This window comes from Caenorhabditis elegans, chromosome II (genome assembly GCF_000002985.6).
Source record: "Caenorhabditis elegans chromosome II".
In the NCBI taxonomy this organism is placed as follows: Eukaryota; Metazoa; Nematoda; class Chromadorea; order Rhabditida; family Rhabditidae; genus Caenorhabditis; species Caenorhabditis elegans.
In genome coordinates this window covers 5,061,609-5,078,232 of record NC_003280.10, presented here as the reverse complement: position 1 = coordinate 5,078,232, position 16,624 = coordinate 5,061,609, and the positions used below count along the sequence as shown (strand labels likewise).

General features: G+C 36.4%; 4 protein-coding genes and 2 non-coding genes across 6 annotated transcripts; 3 read left to right on the top strand and 3 right to left on the bottom strand.

Moving 5' to 3' along the window:
- The first annotated feature begins 6,867 nt into the window (after positions 1-6,867).
- Positions 6,868-8,473, top strand: C27A2.7 (C2H2-type domain-containing protein). Its single transcript, NM_001026822.6, has 5 exons — positions 6,868-7,049; positions 7,354-7,425; positions 7,567-7,640; positions 7,716-7,869; positions 8,247-8,473. The coding sequence occupies exons 1-5, from the start codon at positions 6,870-6,872 to the stop codon at positions 8,373-8,375; spliced, it is 609 nt and encodes a 202-aa protein (NP_001021993.3). The 5' UTR covers positions 6,868-6,869; the 3' UTR covers positions 8,376-8,473.
- Positions 8,474-8,574: 101 nt separating this feature from the next.
- On the bottom strand, positions 8,575-8,873 carry C27A2.11. Its single transcript, NR_051031.1, has one exon. It is a non-coding gene; the product is annotated as an Unclassified non-coding RNA C27A2.11 (non-coding RNA).
- Positions 8,608-9,585, top strand: idpb-2 (Intrinsically Disordered Protein, class B). Its single transcript, NM_062535.4, has 3 exons — positions 8,608-8,681; positions 8,729-8,943; positions 9,204-9,585. The coding sequence occupies exons 1-3, from the start codon at positions 8,625-8,627 to the stop codon at positions 9,496-9,498; spliced, it is 567 nt and encodes a 188-aa protein (NP_494936.1). The 5' UTR covers positions 8,608-8,624; the 3' UTR covers positions 9,499-9,585.
- Positions 9,586-10,189: 604 nt separating this feature from the next.
- On the top strand, positions 10,190-11,193 carry C27A2.8 (Protein sleepless). The gene is made up of 2 exons (NM_001026823.2): positions 10,190-10,524; positions 10,871-11,193. Exons 1-2 carry the CDS (start codon positions 10,257-10,259, stop codon positions 11,080-11,082), a joined length of 480 nt encoding a protein of 159 aa, NP_001021994.1. The 5' UTR covers positions 10,190-10,256; the 3' UTR covers positions 11,083-11,193.
- smc-5 (Structural maintenance of chromosomes protein 5) lies at positions 11,104-16,108 on the bottom strand. The gene is made up of 12 exons (NM_062534.5): positions 16,005-16,108; positions 15,762-15,956; positions 15,574-15,706; positions 15,065-15,529; positions 14,691-15,018; positions 14,491-14,642; positions 13,188-13,580; positions 12,989-13,138; positions 12,665-12,940; positions 12,124-12,402; positions 11,370-12,077; positions 11,104-11,322 (listed from the first exon to the last, which is right to left on the bottom strand). Exons 1-12 carry the CDS (start codon positions 16,094-16,096, stop codon positions 11,263-11,265), a joined length of 3,231 nt encoding a protein of 1,076 aa, NP_494935.1. The 5' UTR covers positions 16,097-16,108; the 3' UTR covers positions 11,104-11,262.
- A 9-nt stretch (positions 16,109-16,117) lies between these two features.
- 21ur-11529 lies at positions 16,118-16,138 on the bottom strand. Its single transcript, NR_051030.1, has one exon.
- Positions 16,139-16,624: the final 486 nt, after the last annotated feature.

Sequence of the window (16,624 nt, the reverse complement as noted above, 5' to 3'; positions counted from 1 at the left end):
TAAAAATTTAATTTCGATTAAAAAAAGAATAAACGTGGCCACAATAAATAAGCGTGAAGTTAGCAAAAAATCCAAAGTTTGAATACATTTTCGTTTTGACGTGAATTAAAAACTTGAACTCTACACGTGGCAATCCAACTTGGAAAGGCTACCAATATCATTTTTATTTCGGCTTCCAATCAAAATGCCGTTGACAGTCCCTCTGCTCGGAAGAGAGCTATGTTTCTGGTGTATTGAAGGTAAAATTTCAGATATTTCCGAGCATTTTAATAGCTGAAATTTTAGCATTTCGAGAATGCCACATACACAACAATTTGAACGTTTTTTGGAACGACGTCACTGTGAGAAGCTACACAGGAGAAAGCGACGGTTTCCGGATTGTGGACGAAAAGGATTTGGTTAATGTGCAGACGACTGTACAGTGTGGGTTTAATTGTTTTTAGTAAATGAAAGAAGCGGTCACAGAGACTACAGTACTCTTTAATAAGAGTACTGTAGTTTCGAAGTACTCGCTGTTGTGAAATATTCTTCTATATTTCATAATTTCTTTGAAATTTATTTGCATTTTTTTCGTTTTATTTACAACTATATCATTATGTGTCTGGGTACATCTCGATCGTTACTCCAGTTTGTCCCCTGAGGACATTTCCAAATACATACAGTATATCGGGGTCTGACACCTCGGGAAGCGTCGCTCATCTGCTGGGATGCTCGAACACCCATTCACGCCCTCAAAACTCTGGGAGGATCCTAAATCAGAGGCGGAGGTCCTCGGTCTCCCCACAAAAGTCTTCGATTCATGAGGATCACCAGCCAGTATTTCGGGGTCTCTCAATAGTTTTTCTGTAGTCTTCCACTTCTTCCATCTTTTCTATTGAGATGACCTTTCAAAATACAGTCAGTATTTCGGGGTCTCACAATAGTTTTTCTGTAGTCTTCCATCTTTTCTATTGAGATGACCTTTCAAAATACAGCCAGTATTTCGGGGTCTCTCAATAGTTTTTCTGTAGTCTTCCATCTTTTCTATTGAGATGACCTTTCAAAATACAGCCAGTATTTCGGGGTCTCTCAATAGTTTTTCTGTAGTCTTCCATCTTTTCTATTGAGATGACCTTTCAAAATACAGCCAGTATTTCGGGGTCTCACAATAGTTTTTCTGTAGTCTTCCACTTGTTCCATTTTTTCTATTGAGATGACCTTTCAAAATACAGCCAGTATTTCGGGGTCTCTCAATAGTTTTTCTGTAGTCTTCCATCTTTTCTATTGAGATGACCTTTCAAAATACAGCCAGTATTTCGGGGTCTCTCAATAGTTTTTCTGTAGTATTCCATCTTTTCTATTGAGATGACCTTTCAAAATACAGCCAGTATTTCGGGGTCTCTCAACAGTTTCTCTGTAGTCTTCCTCTTTTCTATTGAGATGACCTTTCAAAATACAGCCAGTATTTCGGGGTCTCTCAATAGTTTTTTCTGTAGTCTTCCACTTCTTCCATCTTTTCTATTGAGATGACCTTTCAAAATACAGCCAGTATTTCGGGGTCTCTCAATAGTTTTTCTGTAGTCTTCCACTTCTTCCATCTTTTCTATTGAGATGACCTTTCAAAATACAGCCAGTATTTCGGGGTCTCACAATAGTTTTTCTGTAGTCTTCCATCTTTTCTATTGAGATGACCTTTCAAAATACAGCCAGTATTTCGGGGTCTCTCAATAGTTTTTCTGTAGTCTTCCATCTTTTCTATTGAGATAACCTTTCAAAATACAGTCAGTATTTCGGGGTCTCACAATAGTTTTTCTGTAGTCTACCATCTTTGCTATTGAGATAACCTTTCAAAATACAGCCAGTATTTCGGGGTCTCTCAATAGTTTTTCTGTAGTCTTCCATCTTTTCTATTGAGATGACCTTTCAAAATACAGCCAGTATTTCGGGGTCTCTTAATAGTTTTTCTGTAGTCTTCCATCTTTTCTATTGAGATGACCTTTCAAAATACAGCCAGTATTTCGGGGTCTCACAATAGTTTTTCTGTAGTCTTCCATCTTTTCTATTGAGATGACCTTTCAAAATACAGCCAGTATTTCGGGGTCTCTCAATAGTTTTTCTGTAGTCTTCCATCTTTTCTATTGAGATAACCTTTCAAAATACATCCAGTATTTCGGGGTCTCTCAATAGTTTTTCTGTAGTCTTCCATCTTTTCTATTGAGATTACCTTTCAAAATACAGCCAGTATTTCGGGGTCTCTCAATAGTTTTTCTGTAGTCTTCCATCTTTTCTATTGAGATGACCTTTCAAAATACAGCCAGTATTTCGGGGTCTCTCAATAGTTTTTCTGTAGTCTTCCATCTTTTCTATTGAGATGACCTTTCAAAATACAGCCAGTATTTCGGGGTCTCTCAATAGTTTTTCTGTAGTCTTCCATCTTTTCTATTGAGATGACCTTTCAAAATACAGCCAGTATTTCGGGGTCTCTCAATAGTTTTTCTGTAGTCTTCCATCTTTTCTATTGAGATGACCTTTCAAAATACAGCCAGTATTTCGGGGTCTCACAATAGTTTTTCTGTAGTCTTCCATCTTTTCTATTGAGATAACCTTTCAAAATACAGCCAGTATTTCGGGGCCTCTCAATAGTTTTTCTGTAGTCTTCCACTTCTTCCATTTTTTCTATTGAGATGACCTTTCAAAATACAGCCAGTATTTCGGGGTCTCTCAATAGTTTTTCTGTAGTCTTCCTCTTTTCTATTGAGATGACCTTTCAAAATACAGCCAGTATTTCGGGGTCTCTCAATGTTTTTCTGTAGTCTTCCTCTTTTCTATTGAGATGACCTTTCAAAATACAGCCAGTATTTCGGGGTCTCTCAATGTTTTTCTGTATTCTTCCATCTTTTCTATTGAGATGACCTTTCAAAATACAGCCAGTATTTCGGGGTCTCTCAATAGTTTTTCTGTAGTCTTCCATCTTTTCTATTGAGATGACCTTTCAAAATACAGCCAGTATTTCGGGGTCTCACAATAGTTTTTCTGTAGTCTTCCATCTTTTCTATTGAGATAACCTTTCAAAATACAGCCAGTATTTCGGGGCCTCTCAATAGTTTTTCTGTAGTCTTCCACTTCTTCCATTTTTTCTATTGAGATGACCTTTCAAAATACAGCCAGTATTTCGGGGTCTCTCAATAGTTTTTCTGTAGTCTTCCATCTTTTCTATTGAGATAACCTTTCAAAATACAGCCAGTATTTCGGGGTCTCTTAATAGTTTTTCTGTAGTCTTCCATCTTTTCTATTGAGATGACCTTTCAAAATACAGCCAGTATTTCGGGGTCTCTCAATAGTTTTTCTGTAGTCTTCCATCTTTTCTATTGAGATAACCTTTCAAAATACAGCCAGTATTTCGGGGTCTCTCAATAGTTTTTCTGTAGTCTTCCATCTTTTCTATTGAGATGACCTTTCAAAATACAGCCAGTATTTCGGGGTCTCTCAATAGTTTTTCTGTAGTCTTCCATCTTTTCTATTGAGATGACCTTTCAAAATACAGCCAGTATTTCGGGGTCTCTTAATAGTTATTCTGTAGTCTTCCATCTTTTCTATTGAGATGACCTTTCAAAATACAGCCAGTATTTCGGGGTCTCTCAATAGTTTTTCTGTAGTCTTCCATCTTTTCTATTGAGATGACCTTTCAAAATACAGCCAGTATTTCGGGGTCTCTCAATAGTTTTTCTGTAGTCTTCCACTTCTTCCATCTTTTCTATTGAGATGACCTTTCAAAATACAGCCAGTATTTCGGGGTCTCTCAATAGTTTTTCTGTAGTCTTCCATCTTTTCTATTGAGATAACCTTTCAAAATACAGTCAGTATTTCGGGGTCTCACAATAGTTTTTCTGTAGTCTTCCACTTCTTCCATTTTTTCTATTGAGATGACCTTTCAAAATACAGCCAGTATTTCGGGGTCTCTCAATAGTTTTTCTGTAGTCTTCCATCTTTTCTATTGAGATGACCTTTCAAAATACAGCCAGTATTTCGGGGTCTCTCAATAGTTTTTCTGTAGTCTTCCATCTTTTCTATTGAGATGACCTTTCAAAATACAGCCAGTATTTCGGGGTCTCTCAATAGTTTTTCTGTAGTCTTCCATCTTTTCTATTGAGATGACCTTTCAAAATACAGCCAGTATTTCGGGGTCTCTCAATAGTTTTTCTGTAGTCTTCCATCTTTTCTATTGAGATGACCTTTCAAAATACAGCCAGTATTTCGGGGTCTCTCAATAGTTTTTCTGTAGTCTTCCATCTTTTCTATTGAGATAACCTTTCAAAATACATCCAGTATTTCGGGGTCTCTCAATAGATTTTCTGTAGTCTTCCATTTTTTCTATTGAGATGACCTTTCAAAATACAGCCAGTATTTCGGGGTCTCTCAATAGTTTTTCTGTAGTCTTCCTCTTTTCTATTGAGATGACCTTTCAAAATACAGCCAGTATTTCGGGGTCTCTCAATGTTTTTCTGTATTCTTCCATCTTTTCTATTGAGATGACCTTTCAAAATACAGCCAGTATTTCGGGGTCTCTCAATAGTTTTTCTGTAGTCTTCCACTTCTTCCATTTTTTCTATTGAGATGACCTTTCAAAATACACCCAGTATTTCGGGGTCTCTCAATAGTTTTTCTGTAGTCTTCCATCTTTTCTATTGAGATGACCTTTCAAAATACAGCCAGTATTTCGGGGTCTCACAATAGTTTTTCTGTAGTCTTCCATCTTTTCTATTGAGATGACCTTTCAAAATACAGCCAGTATTTCGGGGTCTCTCAATAGTTTTTCTGTAGTCTTCCACTTCTTCCATTTTTTCTATTGAGATGACCTTTCAAAATACAGCCAGTATTTCGGGGTCTCTCATTAGTTTTTCTGTAGTCTTCCTTTTTTCTATTGTGATGACCTTTCAAAATACACTCACAAAAGGTAAGTAGGCAAACCTTCCTTGTTCACCTATATTAGAAAAAAAAAAAAAATTCTTTCAGTTTCTATGTGATACCTTTCGTTCACTCTTCGACATAATCTTCAGGCACATCTTGTTGGTTATCACGGATCAACCGACAGTAAGACCTTTAAAATGACATTAAAAAATTACTGTACGTTTCAGATGTTTAAGAGCAAATGATTCCAGTTTTGAAGAATATTCTCAGGAACAATGGCGTTGAAGATGAAGAAAGTTAAACGGAAATTTATTTTTACGCATTATGTGGATATTCTATCGTTTCTTGTTTTAAAATCAACTTTTATCGAACGTTCTAAAAGTCATGTTATTTATTATTATTATTATTATTCACGCATAGTTTTAACCATATCAAAAAATGTTTCAGCATGCCCGAAGAAGAAGCAGAAGCATATATTTTTCGAGAATAATCTCAATAACAGATGTTTCTTATGGACATCAATGATATAAGTTCTGGTTAACTTGGAAATCAGAATGCAAAAGTGGACAAATATGTTGTGTGCCAGTCGGGTGTCCTATAAGCGGATATATATGAGAAAACACATGAGCTTTGTGAAGGAAATTAGTTTTAGTTGGGTTGACAACACAGGGTAACTGCATACAAACTTCTTTCCTGCCCCCTTCTCAGTTTGGAAAGTAGTCAAGTTTCTAATTAATTTTTTTTACAAAATAGAAGATTAACTGAGAGATTTGCCTACTGGCCTGACCCCGAACAACTCCTAAGTTTTTAACTTCTTTGTGATTTTTTTTTAGATTTGTTGAGAATTGATTTTAACTTGTTAGACTAAGTTGAAAATTAAAACTCCTACGACTATTTTGAGCAGATCTCCGTCAATCTCAACAGTGCTCGAACTTTTGTTGAAAGATAGAGATCTATTTAGAAGTTCCCTAAAAATTTTTGATGAGTTTAGCTGACAATCTCAATTTCCTGATCACAGATGTTTTGAGCCACGCTGCCGCTAGGAGTTTTGTTTGTGGCCTAGTCAATGTTATAAAATTCCAATTTAGAACATTGAATTATTACTGTAACTTTGTAATGCACTAAATGTACAAATTACACTCCGCCCTTATCTTCGCTCGACGTAAGGCGAAATTTTCTTCTTGTTAGGAAATTGTCTATAATTCTGCCCATCTTGTCGACTACTTTCCCCGATTGATATACTTTTCTATCAAAACAAGCTCACCTGAGCCACGTTTACCCTCAAACAACAATCAGTAAAAGATAAAGTGATAGTAAGCACCATCAGATGGTGTGTTTGTTGTGCTTGGAAGCCCATTTCCCCTGTCGTTTGTCGCCTCCATGGCAACAGCTTCTTGTGCCTTCCCATCATCTACTTTGCTGTTGTTATTCAGCTGGCACAAGGCGCCGTCGCCGCCACATATACACTTTTCTTCTTCCCTCGTTCTGCCTTTTCTGCTCCGGCTTATCACCCAAATCCGACAAGCAGGTGGTCTTGGCTCTCACCGAGAGATTGCGGGATTTACAAAGGCGTTTCTAGTTTTTGTAGAATTTTGTTTCGTTTGCCAAAATACATACAGTAATCCTCAAATTATAAAATTTCAACTTTCAAGTACGGTTGTCTTTTTTGAACTCTAGGAATTTAGTTTTAGTCAAATTTAAAAAATAGTTCTTATTTGTTTTTTTGAAAGTTCTTCTAAAGGTAAAGTATCTGCAGTAAGATTGTTCAAAATCATTCTAGTGATCTAGAACAATTATCAAGTCATCTTTAGAAATCGGAACTTTTCTAAAACTTTGGAAATCGACCGAAACTTTGCCAGAAAAAAATGTATTAACAATTAACAGTTTTGGAGAGTTTTTTTTCTTATATTTTCATGTTGAACTACTTTTCCAAATCCTCTACTGACAATAATCATTAAATCTTTAAATCTTTTTCATCAGGTATGACCTCAACTATGTCATTTGGCAGTCCCAAAATAGATTTTGGAAAGAAATCTTCAAACCTTGAACAGAGTATTCAAAGAATCAAAGTTCGCAAGAGTCTTCTCATGGCTCAGATTTGTTTATCGGACAAACCAGATTTCACTTCCAAAGTGGAGAACAACAATCAACAATCAGAAAAGGTAACTGATAGGTTTTGATATGAGCTATTCTATATATGAATATTAATCTAATTTTCCTGACAGTTCTAAGATATTGTATATCCCCTATTAGTATTGTATGTAATACTTTTTCCATCGATTACTCTGAGTTTAGCTCTTGTAAATATTTCAATTTAATAAGATATATTATATTTAAATATTAGACTCACAAACATTTATTGAAATTGAAAACTTTCAACAAAAGACTACAAACTTACAGTAATCCCAATAGTCAATTGTTTTACACATATTTTATCAGTGTATGTTCATGAAAAATATATTGAAGGTCTACACAAAAGCTCAACGGTCATCTGTCAGGTTTCCAACATACGATGGATTGCTCCCCGCTGGCGGAACAGTAAGCGGAAGCTTATCTCTCTTTCTCCTGTTCTATCATTTTTTGGTATATTCTTCTGTTAGCAATTACTTTGAGAACCTTTTTTTCAATTGTATCTATCATGTTCTTTTCCTGAACACCATCAGTTCCTTCATATTTCAGTACATTTGCGATGAATGCAACAGCGACGAGCGGACCCCATTTCAGCTTTGTGAGCACAAGGCAATTTATCACAGGTTTGCCTATTTTTGAAGAATTTAATTTGTTAGCTATAACTTTTGTGTTTATAAATGTATACTCTGGCGTTTCAGTCCCCAAGACCAGAGGGTTTGGAAATGTGTGTACTGTCACACACAATTTGGAAGGCGAGGTGGACTTCGGAGGCATGTTCAGATGGTTCATATGCAGATGATGCATAAATGTCCCGTAGAGAATTGCACTCATCCAGGATACAAGTGCACAAAGGTGGTCATTTCAATCTTTTTATTGAAGGCAGGACCACGCGCTCGAATTTAAAATTTAAAAAAATTAGATTTATGGAGTACTGTAGTCCACATTTCTTCATTGTTGTTTCAATGTTTTCCGTTCGTTTACATAGGAGCTACAGTACTCCGTCATCCATCGGACGTGTCGAGACGAGATTTTGTATCAGTGGTAAAAACCTTTCAAAAAACGTAGCAAGATTCAAAGGAACCTTTGAACTCTTTTAACTTGAAGATGCAGCTCTAGATTGCCACTAGATTACCAAACGTTATAAATGTTTGAGAATTATTGGTTTCATTAATATTGATTTTTCAAGCCAAAAACACCCTTCAAGTCTATTCAAGTCTATGCTCTTTCAGGCTCTGAATGCTCATGTCAGAACTCATACTCGACCATATGCCTGCCATCGGTGTGATGCTAGCTTTGCACGAAAAAACGATCTACAGAGTCATCTATCAACTCATCAAGCTACTCCAGTCATTCATTAATTTATTATATTATCTCAATTTTCCGTTTCTCTATCTATCTTATTACGATTACCTCTTCTTTTTTTCTGTGATTGTACCATAAACCTCAAAGTCCAACGCGATTTCTCGAGGGTATACGGAAGGGTTGAGTTTTGCTTCCGGAAAAGTGTCAAATGCACTACGCACCGCGCAACCGCAGGCATACTTACGTAAATATTTGAGTGATATAAAAGAAAGCATGAATGGTTCAATGATACACTCGAACTTAACATGAACAAGCTCGTCTGCTCCACCTTCGCCATTCTGGCAATAATCGCAATTTCTCAGGTATCAACGTTTCAGGGGACTTGTGTAGAATTCGAAGATCCTTGCAGGTTCAATCAGCAGTACTACCAGTGTCCTCAAAAGAAGTAGCATTAATAACATCATCTGCTTCAACCACTTCATCATCTGAAACATCAATTGATACATTAGGATCATCCAGAGTTAAAAGACAAGGAGGATGTGGTTGCTGTGGATGCGGATGCGGATGCTGCGGATGTGGTGGAGGAGGTGGAGGAGGATGCGGATGTTGCTGTTGTAGACCAAAGTAAGTTCAGAATTCGACACTTCTACTTTTTTAATTGATAATTCCAGAAATGTTACATTCACTATTTGAAAGATCTTTAATCCTTTAAATCTCAAAGTTTTAAACTTTGTCGTTACGTTTTCAGACTCGTCTGCATCTTCAGCATTTTCAGAATGATGTAGCAAATTTTAGTTCAAATTTTAGTGTAGCAACATCTTTCTTAAAAGAACAGTATCTTTTAGGCACATCTGCCGTTGTAATTTAAAATTTAAAATTTTCAGATGCTGCTGCTGTTGCCGCCGTTGCTGTACATGTTGCCGTACTTGCTGTTGTACAAGATGTTGTACTTGCTGCCGTCCATGTTGTTGTGGATGTGGATGTGGATGTGGATGTTGTGGATGCGGAGGTGGAGGACGTAAACGTCGTTCTCTTCAGAATCTCCGTATTGCTTTGGCTAACAAAATCGAAGGAATCGCCAAAGTCGTGAAGGGATCCGCTGTAGAAGCTTCAGTTATGAACGCATTGGCTCCTGTCAATGATGCTACGGTTGAAGAGAAGAAAGACGTGATCAACTGAGCGATGCGTTTGTTAAACTAATTTAATTAATTTAATTTGAATTCTGTGATTCTCACTTCAGAGAAATAAATAGTTGATTCTCTCTTGATTAACGCAAATACCAAAAAAATGTTATATACATAGAATTAGATAAAAAACGAGTAGAGACAAAGTTCAACAACGTTGTTGTCCATACAAAGCCTTGGAATTTACCGGCCCCCAAAGTATGCCTGGTTTGAGAAACGCTGAAAAATCCTCAGAATTAGATCAGAAAACTCATCAGAAATTGTTGCTTGTAGTAGTGAAATTTTCTTGATTGATCTGAGAAGCTTAAACTTGTTACTAACTTTTCAATAACTCGTCTCATTCTAGAGAACCTGAAAGTAACCGGGAGCTTGTGTGGTAAAATTATTCTACATTGGAAGAAATGGCATATTTCCCTTTTCCCCTATTTTACATTAGGTTTCTATTTTCAATTTCGGTTCAAGAATCATCAATTTTTAATTCCTAGTCCCATTTAGAAATAATGTCGCAACACTCATTCTTCATTCCCAGAGTCTCGCCCATTTCTTTCCCATTGAAACACTAGCTTCTGGTTACCATGACAACTCCATCCTTGTGCTCCAGTAAAAACTGCTCTGTCTCCTCCTTCTCTTTATGCTCACTGCTCCCCCTCCCCACATATATACACCCTAACACGCAACATAATCGCATGTGTGGCCACCATCTAATCCTCCAACGAAAAGCTGCTTCTGTGCTCATGCTCATCCGATAATATTATGCGATTACCACTTCTTTTGACCTGCTTTTTGCCGCTTCTTTGTTTTTCTCAACAACTTCAGTGTTATCATTGTATCAATCGGTTGACGACAGCTGATATTACAAAAGATGAACGAAATGCGTTGAAGACAGCTCTTTTTGCAAGGTTCAACATTCCCCCATCTAGTGAATATTGTGCCGATGGGGGTAATGATGTTCTGTTCCGAACAGTTCAGAAAGAAGTTTGCCCCGTAATAAATGACACGTGTATTCGAATCGTATCCGAAGGTGAGCTCTATTGCCCAGACGAAACATTTTGCGCCAAAATTACGGTAGCCGGTCTCGACACGACAAATGTTTTGTTAAATGTTAAAGGGTGTGCGCCTGTAAAGAGTACTGTGGTTTCAAATGTTCCTTTCTGTGGAATTTTCGTGTTTTGCAGCTTTTCGACAACTTTACCTTTACTTTTTAGAAATTAAAAAGCTTTTTCATTTAAAATCGCAAATAAAACAATTGAAAACACTTGCATTTCTACCCTTGCATTAAAAAATTTATCGTGTCGAGACCAGTACCGTATTTTCAGCTCAAAAATCGCATAACTTCGAGCCTAGATAATAATTAAGCCATATTTCAGGCGATGAAAACAAGAAGCTCGTGCTCCGTGGATGTCAATCAACACTTGTAAAATCTGGTTTCGACCTAGTCACCAATTATTCTTGTCGTCATAATTCGGATACTACCACCTCTTCCGAATGCGTAACCACCTGCCAACAACCACTTTGTAACATTTCTCACGGATTGGAGCTAATCCCATTGCTAATTATCCTAAGCTTCCTGGTTTTCTAGGTCTTTCAATTGAATACCGCATTTTCGTACTAGAGTTTATGTATAAATATTTATGAACAATGTATTTATTCCTAGTATTAAAAAAATTAGAGAACTTGGAAAAGAAAGCAATAAAGAATGAGAATTCCGAGAAGTTCAGTAGAGATCATGTCTGGGACGCCGTTTTTAGAATAACTCGTTTCATGCACTGATTCCCATTTTTGCAAATGTCGCATCTATCTTGGCACTGGTGTCGTAATGCTGAAAAAAGTTGTGTAAGTTCTGAAATACAAATCCAGTTCTAGTACCTTTCCATGAGAATTGGTGAGTGTACTATTCACCATAACAATGTTCACATTTTCGCGCATATCCAAACCATGAAGAAGTTTTGGAGAGAGCAAAAAGTATTGAGTTTTGGAAAGTGTTCCAGTGGTTCCATTCCACATTCCAACCATAATATCAAACACTTTCCGTTCGTTTGTAGGATCCATTCCCTGATTAATCTCATCAATACATCTGAATGGAACTGGGCATAATTGTTGTAGAGCCAGAAGATAAAGCATCGTAGCCACACTTCGTTCACCTCCAGATTGAACTTTATTGTCAAGACGTTTCATACTTTCTCCTTTGCGGAAGCACACCATAATCATGATTCCATATTTTTCAATATCCAGTGGATTTTCGGGAACTTCAAGACTAACTTCTCCGCGACAACCAAGAGAATCAAAGAATTGAACGTAGTTTACATTGATTTGTTCAATCATTGTCTCAACTTCCTTACGCCAATTGTTGATCTCATCACCTAGTTTATCGTGGATACGTGCACGGTTTTCAATAAGCTTCTCTTGACGCGTTTTTTCCAAAACGAGATCATCATCAAGAACTTTTAATCTCTGTTCATGCACGATTGAACCATCTTCGCCGCTATCTTCAGCAAGTTTCAAACGGGTTTTCTCTGAAGTGATTGCTTGATCCAGAGTATTCATATCAGTCGGAACATCAGCTTCCTCGAACATCTGTGAATTTCAATATTATTTTCTCAAGTATTTATTTTCAACTCACTTTAACTAAAGATGAATAAATCTTATTTTCAGCGGGACTCATTTTCGATTCGTCTAAAGTTTTCAAAGAACATTCCTTCATCAATGCACTTGCTGCTGCTTTCTTGTGATTCAACGCAGTCTTCAGTAGATCTTCAGCAGCATCTTTGACGCTTTTCAAATCTTCAAGCTTCGATCGATGGGTTTCAGCTTCCGAATTTGATTTATTCACTCTCGATTTGCATATGGATTCACTCAGCTCGAAAATTCCAATTAAACGATGCTTGTCGATGATTTCTTTCTGAAAAATTAAATAATATATTAAAAATTACATTTAGGGTGAGATAACTAAAAACTATAAAAAAGTTTTTTTTTCAAAAGATAATTTGCAAAATACGAAAATTTTTATTTTTAGTCGAACCTGCAGAAATTCTTGAAATTTTGCAAAAAAAAAAATTTTTGGAAAACATTTTTTTGAAAACAAATCTGATTTATTTAATTTTTTAAAGCCTTCTATTATTATTTTGGCAATTTGATAATTCTTTAAGTAAGAAAAAACCTACATGCCACCGAATACTGTTCTCCAGCATCTTTTTCGTCTCAAGAATCGCCTTCTTTTCCACATTCGCATACTCTTCTTCAATTGCAGAAATATCAACAACTTCATTTTCGAGAGCTTCCAATTTTGCCATTTCACTCGCCAATTCTGTTTTCCATTTAGTATGAACTTGTTTCTTCGACTTCCATTGCATTTGCTCTTGACGTAAAACATCTCGTTCCTTCTGAATTGCTCCACGTTTCTCTCGTAGTTGTTCAGATCGAATATCGATTTCTGCTTTCTGAAAAACATATGATTAACATTGTTTAAAAATGTGTAAATTTCTAACCAGTTTTTGAATTTCTTCAAGAATACTGTTGTCGGTTCTCTTCGCAACTGGAGAAACTTTGAAGAACTGGTCTCGCCATGTATTTGCTTCGCGTGTGGCCGATTGAGATTGAAGAGTGTTATTTGCATATCTGGATTTCGAGTTTTGACACTGAAAAATTGATTATTAATTTACACGGAAATAGGAATTGTGAACTAACTCTAATATTGGCTGTCAAAAAAACTGAATATCTCGTTTGTTCGATCGCTTGCGATACTTCAGCGATCTTTTTCTCAACATCAGATCCTCCGAATGGAATTCTATTCAAACCGCTGACATTGCATAAGAATTGTTTGAGTGGGGCAGGAGCATCAAAGCAATTAGAAACGAGATATTTAAATCCAAGACGAGAAAGTTCAGATGGAAGCTGAGCATCGATATCTTCAGAATAGATTTTTTCAGCAGGGACCACTGAAGTGTTAATACGCCATGAATGTTGTTTTCCGTTGATCAAAAGTTCATCTTCCTTATAACAGCAAACGAACATAGTACGATCACGAACACCAACACTGTTCTCAAGAGCTTTTGCCGCTTCTGGAGTTTTGAGAACCATCTGAAACAGGGGTGTGCGGCAAATTTGCCGAATTTGCCGTTTGCCGCGCTCGGCAAATTTGCTGAATTTGCCGAGCACGGCAAATTTCAAAAAAGTAGATTTGCCGAATTTGCCGAGCTCGGCAAATTTCGAAATTTGCCGCACACGTCAAAAATTTGACAGTACAATTTTGACTAAAACTATTGATTTTTTAGCCAAAAATTTAGTAAAATGACACAAAATTGAGCTATTTTGATGCTTAAACAGACACACTACGCGGAACTTATTCAGAAACCAGATGTGTGTTAAGAATTCAGTAGTTTTAGTGCTCCAAAAAACATTAAAAATATCAAATTTTTCCGAGTTTGTTAAGCACGGCAAAATTGCCGAATTTGCCGAATTTGACGAGCTCGGCAAATTTGCCGAGTTTGCCGTGCTCGGCAAATATTGAAAAAAGAGATTTGCCGAATATGCCGAGCTCGGCAAATTTTGAGATTTGCCGCACATCTGAAATAAAAAAAATAATTTAAGAATTTTAATACGTTTCTTCCAAGCGATGTGCGTCAAATCTTTCGGAGAAACGAACAAAATCGCATATGTATTTTAGTTTGATAATTTTAATTTTTAAATTCAACATTGTAGGAACAGGTTCTTCCAATCTGAAAGTAATATTAATTAATGTTGAAACGTTCGAAAAAATTCTTCAAATAGTGCCTGAAAATTACCAAATAGTTTAACGGCAACTTTCTGAGTGCATTTTTCTAATTTTTCAACAAAAATAAATATTATTTTCAGTTCAAAAAAATATTTGACTTCATAAAAAGTGTGTCGGTTTTTTTTGTTTTTAGGAAAATTGAAAAATCTTTTTTCGTGGTTCTTTTTAGCTTAATTTTCTACACATTTTTTTCGATTTTTCTTATCTCTTCCTTACATCCATAATGGGCATATATACGTCTCCTTTGAATTGACTTCGATTCTGTTGATACCAGCGATAGGCTTTCGAGGCATCACTGCTGAAATTTTGAAGAACGCGATATCGATCTTGTCGATTTAACTGAGAATTCTGTTCTTCGTCTCGTTTTTCTGGAAAAAAGTTTTTTTGTAAAAGATATTTGATGATAAGTTATTTACTATTTTCCAGCTGCCGCATTTCATATGATTTCTTTTGAATTGCATCTTCTTCTTGACGACTGTCACGTTCAGCAGTCGAATACTTTTGCTCTAAACTCTTCATTTCGGATTGAAACTCTTCGTATCCATTAAGAGTATCAACGGCTTCCTGAAGTCTCGCTCGAGCTTGATCAATCATTTTTCGAGCTTTTTCGACATCTTTTTCATGTTGATCTGCTGCTTTTTTCGCCGATTCCAATTTTGCTTTAGCACGTTGCATCATATCTTCCATCAACTTTTTATCTCCTTTCTCTTGGACTTTTGCAAGGATTTCGTTACAAGAACGTTGCTGAAATGTCAATTATAATTTCTCAAAAATCGGCAGAATTTTTTACCATCTGACTGATTTGACTTCTGTCTTTTTTAATCCGATCTTCCAAATTTTTTCTGTGCTTTTCGCATTCTGCAATACTTTTCTCGACTTCTCGATACTCTATCATTGCTCCATCCATGTTTTGCAACTCAGCTTTATACTCCCGATCGAACTTTTCAAATTCCATAATTTTCATTTTCTTTTCGAGCAAACGGAGTTTTGACTGGAGAGCTAACTTCTTTCGATAGTTCTCAACGAGTGGCATAATTTTACCAATTTCATCTTCTAATCGTTTAATTGCATTTTCAGATGTTGTACATTTATCCTCAATTGAAGTCGAGTCTTCTCGCTGTTTCATGAGATCTATGTGTTGTTGATCGAGATCAGCCGACGCAGCTTTTTCTGTATTTCTTAACAATTCAATAGACGATTGCTCGGAAAAACTCTTGACTTTGTCTTGAGCAAGAAATGCACACGGATTGTCAATCTGCAGAAATATTAGTATTGAAGGTTTTGAAACATGAAGCTTACTTGAATATTGTAATGCTTTCTTAGATCGGCGATTTCACTTTGTGTTGTTGCACTATCATTTAAACGATATTTCGGCTGCTCTCCCACTCGAATCGTTAAGCGAACAACTTGTGGACCTTTTTGTTTGTCAGCACTGAAATTATACATTTTAATATGTTCTTCCGAACATTGACACAGTCAACACCTACATTGCAATTTCAACGTATCCTTCTGTGCATCCATGTCTAATATATTCCACGATTCTCTCTGATCTTCCCAATGATTTCGGACTTCCGCCGCAAGCCAGACAAATTCCACAAATAATCGAACTTTTTCCACTTCCATTATGTCCCAAAATCATATTCAGACTTGCAGTTGGAAGGAATGAGGTGTGTTCGTATGTTCTTCAAGTTAAAAAAGTTATAACATTGATTTTTTCTTGTTTAACTTACAGAAAATTATGAAATACAACGCGAAGGAGAGATCCATCCGGATAATCTTTATAATTTGCTGGCAAAGCCTCATCGCTGTCTTGCGAGGCCATAATCACCTGAAATTATGTATTTCATTACGAAAAAAATAAACAATAATAGTAAAATTAATTGATTGAAAAAGTTAAGAATGAGAAAATTATAATATTTCGAAAGAAGGCGCCTCCCGCGGAAATCGAAATAAAACAAAAATAGCAGGAGCAGTAGCGCGCATTTGCATTTGCAGTCGCTACGGAAAAGGGGAAGGTTGGTACTTAGAATGTGATCTGCTATTTTTTATAGCCAAGAGGGGAGGAATATTCTAAAATCTGTTACATATGGTAATGGAAAAAAATTAGTGTAATTTCTAGAAAAATAAAATATGGGATTCCGGTTCAAAAAAAAAAAGAGCCTATCCAGTGCGATCTGGTAATGAGCATATTTTCGTTCCAGCTGAGCTCTAGGCGATAATTTAGCGTTTGGTCTACAATAAGACTACTATGTAGCGGTTTCAGAATATTATAATGGGGACGAAAAAGGAGCAATCGCGCCCAAATGAAAACGCTCCGCCCCCAATAGATAGGTCTCGTTAGGTATTCGGC